This window comes from Anopheles marshallii, chromosome 3, assembly GCF_943734725.1.
Source record: "Anopheles marshallii chromosome 3, idAnoMarsDA_429_01, whole genome shotgun sequence".
NCBI classification, from domain to species: domain Eukaryota; kingdom Metazoa; phylum Arthropoda; class Insecta; order Diptera; family Culicidae; genus Anopheles; species Anopheles marshallii.
In genome coordinates this window covers 9240560-9244272 of record NC_071327.1, presented here as the reverse complement: position 1 = coordinate 9244272, position 3713 = coordinate 9240560, and the positions used below count along the sequence as shown (strand labels likewise).

At 43.0% G+C, this 3713-nt stretch overlaps 1 protein-coding gene across 1 annotated transcript; it reads right to left on the bottom strand.

Annotated features, from left to right (window-relative positions):
* Positions 1 to 1860: 1860 nt before the first annotated feature.
* LOC128715636 (protein mothers against dpp) lies at positions 1861 to 3418 on the bottom strand. Its single transcript, XM_053810547.1, has 3 exons — positions 3149 to 3418; positions 2768 to 3069; positions 1861 to 2650 (listed from the first exon to the last, which is right to left on the bottom strand). Exons 1-3 carry the CDS (start codon positions 3416 to 3418, stop codon positions 1861 to 1863), a joined length of 1362 nt encoding a protein of 453 aa, XP_053666522.1.
* Between the last annotated feature and the right edge of the window lie 295 nt (positions 3419 to 3713).

Below are 3713 nucleotides of genomic sequence, written 5' to 3'. Positions count from 1 at the left end.
ACTCTTTCGAAGGCGTCATGGAGTGATTCCTAACAATTCATTAAACTTCACCCATTTCCATCGTGCCGATTACGTGTAGCAGCAAGAAAGGGGAACGAGGGAAAAAATTGTTTTGGTTCGGTGCCAAAATACTGAAAAAACCGAATGAAAAATTTTCAAAATAATTCAATTATTCCTGATTCTTTTTTCACTCTTCTCTGCCTTCGTGAGCGGTAAGATCTATTGGGATGTTAATTATTGCACTCATCCGATGGATTAAATCCCCAGTTGAGTTCAACCGGAAGCACAAGCAATAACGAAATATAACGACTGTCTGCATAAAAAAAAACATCAATTCTTACTCTGGTCTTACTTATGTATAATAAAACTTTATGAAAAGATTTATGATTAACCAAATATAAAATTGTTTAAATCGAACACATCAACTCTACTAGCAACTGAATAAACTTTGCTAACAACATAAAAAAGAAACATAACATAAAGACACACACACATACACACGGTAAGAGCATTTCTCGCTTACTTACATTTAAGCAAAACAAAATCAAAATTCAATGCTCGAAAGGTCGATTTCGATACGCCACTATAACCGATAAATTGCATCTTGCTATTCTTAAACATATTACTCAATGTAGTTGCACGATTGTTTGATGGCATCAGAATAATTATATCACGTCCTAAACTATCCTCCTTGTGGAACTCGTCTTTAAATAAATTGCACTCACATGACTTAACGCACATGTCGTTGAAGGTGTGGTAAGCAGGCACTTAACCATTGCGTGAATTCTGCATAGAGGCATACTCTTTCCTCTTTACAAGATCATACCGAGCGATTGATCATGTTTCCGGCTGTTAGCGGCACATGGTAAAAACATGCTTCACTTGCACACATGTTTCTCCTTTATTGTTCGTTCTTTTGGGACAAAATCACCCCACAGGTACTGCAGTCATTCTTCATTACTTCACAAACGAAGCTCATCATAATGACGTTGATCAGCATGTTTAAAAAATGTGTCTAAGTCCACAAAAATCACGATTCTTCTCGAGAGAAAAAAGGACAGCTTGTGCATCGCACAGCGCATCGTAAGTATACAGTAGCGTAACAACTGGACCATCACTTACACGCGATTTGAGTAATCCGGGTGTCTACATCATCTCCGTGGAACAAACCGGTAAAACGACGATGCGTCAATCTATTGTTATGTTCCCTACATACTACTTCTTTACTGTTCTAGTACAAAGAGCGGGCTAAAATGTATGCTTATCACGTATAAAACTAAACAGAATCTAACTTATCTATTCTGTCATCTGCTTAAAACTCAAGTTTAAAATAATGATTAAAACTTATAAAGACACTTATTAACACAATCCTAATCTAGCAGCGTTCGTTACATAGTATTCTCTCTAGCATTGAAATTACTCATCCTGTATCGAAATGATACACGTGAATGGTAGCGAACCCGTACTATACTAAACGAAACAAAGCGTCCACACGATTGATGTATCTAGCTTCTCGTAAAACAAATTGGATGCTTTTTGTGTAGTTTATAAGTTGCTCGGAAAACAATCACCCTTCTTTCTGAAGCTGCTGGTTTGCTCGCCCTAAGTCTGGTGAAATCTACTTGTTGCTTTTACCATGGCATTGACCAGCTGATTCATTTTCATTCATAATAACTACGATGCTATCAGTTATTACATATATCTAACGTATAATGGTACACGTTAGTAGACGGTATGTCGGTGTAAAGTGCGGCTTTGTTTCTTTCTCTGGAACCGAACTACTCACATATCTATCCGTTCCCAAACGATACCATCCTTAAATGTAGAGCAGGAGTTGATTTTGAGCCCCTTTCATCTTTCTTACGACACCGAGCTGATCGCGTTGTGCGGTGAACCCATTTGCATCAACACTTTATCGAGCCACTGCAGTGGCCCATGCAGGTGAATTTCGATCCAGCACGGTGTTGAAGTGACATCCTGTCGATGATATTCCGCTCCCCAACCCTTGACGAAGCTCATACGTATCGTGCACATCTTAGTCAGCTCGTACACCGCTTCGAAGCCGTGATTAACGGACTGTGACAGCAACTGTGCGAACTCCTGATTGTTGAAAATCTTTAGTGAGCAGCCGGGCGGAATTTTGCATACTGTGCTCGGATGGAACCCGTGATGATGGTTGCAGTTGCGGCTTTGTACAAAGATGGCCGAATCGGAGAGACACTCCGCATACACCTCACCACCAACGTAATACAGATGCACACCCTTGCCGATGTGGCGCCTTGTGTTTTCGATCGTGCTGTTACGATTCACATTACTCAGCTGTCCGAGGCAGAAGCGGTCCGAATTATTGGACGGATTTGTAAACCCGTCCACTATGATGGAAGTATTGGTGCAGTGGAATACTTCGCCAACACGGCAATTCAGCTCGTAGTAGGCTATGCTAGCCCAATAAGGTGGCTCCTGATAGCTAACCGGTGCGACCTCTCCATGCATTTGATTCGTGTCCATCTGGTTACCATCCTGCCCGCCGCTAACCGTATTTCCCTCCTCCGGTGGACTATAGGCTGGTGGTGGCGTCTCCGGTAGTGCACCGTACGGGCTCTGTGGATTGGAACTGATTGGTCCCGGGCTCGATACGGACGACATCGGACTGTTGGGGCCCATGTGCGAAGAAATAGGAGAATTAGGACCACCCCCTCCACCTCCACCACCACCGCCATTTCCTCCACCTCCTCCACCGCCGCCGGCGCCTCCACCGCTCATATGCGAGTTGTTGAAGCCCGTATTCGAGTAATTCACATTGTGCGGCATATTTGGCTCGTTCATCTGGTGGAATGGCAGAAGCGAATGACCCGGTGCGAACTCTGAATGGCGAGGCACCAATACAGGCGGCAGTACTGGGCTCTCGACGCGCTTGTAGTGATACGGATTTATGCAAACTTCTTTCTGCTTCGCGCTGAATGGATACTGACATGTTTCTAATGGTTTGAGCTCGTGATGGCTCTGTAGGTCGGGCCAACGCCATACCCGGCAATAGATCACGTGCGGCAATCCTTTTCGATGCGAAACCTACAATGCGATCGCGGGAATAATTAATATTCAATAAAAAAAAAATCTTGAGAAGAATCTACTACCGTTACGACCTTACCTGTAGTCGTCCATCGAGTGACCGCGGTATAGTGACACACTTGGATGGTTGTCCCGGGCAGGATAGGGCACGTTCGAGCTCCTCAATGGCGCCTTTTCGTTTCTTGAGCTTTTTTACCAAACTGTCCACTGCCTTTTCGGCCCATTTTTCCTCCTCATCGCCCTGCTTCCAACCGAGCAGTTTTTTCACTGCAGGGCTAGTGAAGGAAAACAGGCTGTTTAGGCTCGACATTGTGCTACTGCTCGAGGATTCCACATCGTCGGTGTCCATTGTGAAATAGTAATCTGGAATATATCGAACATATAATTAATTAACAATTTTTGTAATAATTGCATGATTTTATCAATTTAAAGTAGTTTGATTTCATTTCATTTTCATTCTATATAAGAACTTAAAATAAATTTGATAAATGGCGCCACCTTAGTAACACCAATCTTTAATCAACGGCTAATTAACATAAGAACGGGAGATCATTCGTAATGTGCAATCCATGTCAAAACATGCCACAGGGCACTGCGCGGCTGCACCCTTACATCAGTTGCATCAAAAATTAACGGCAAAGCGT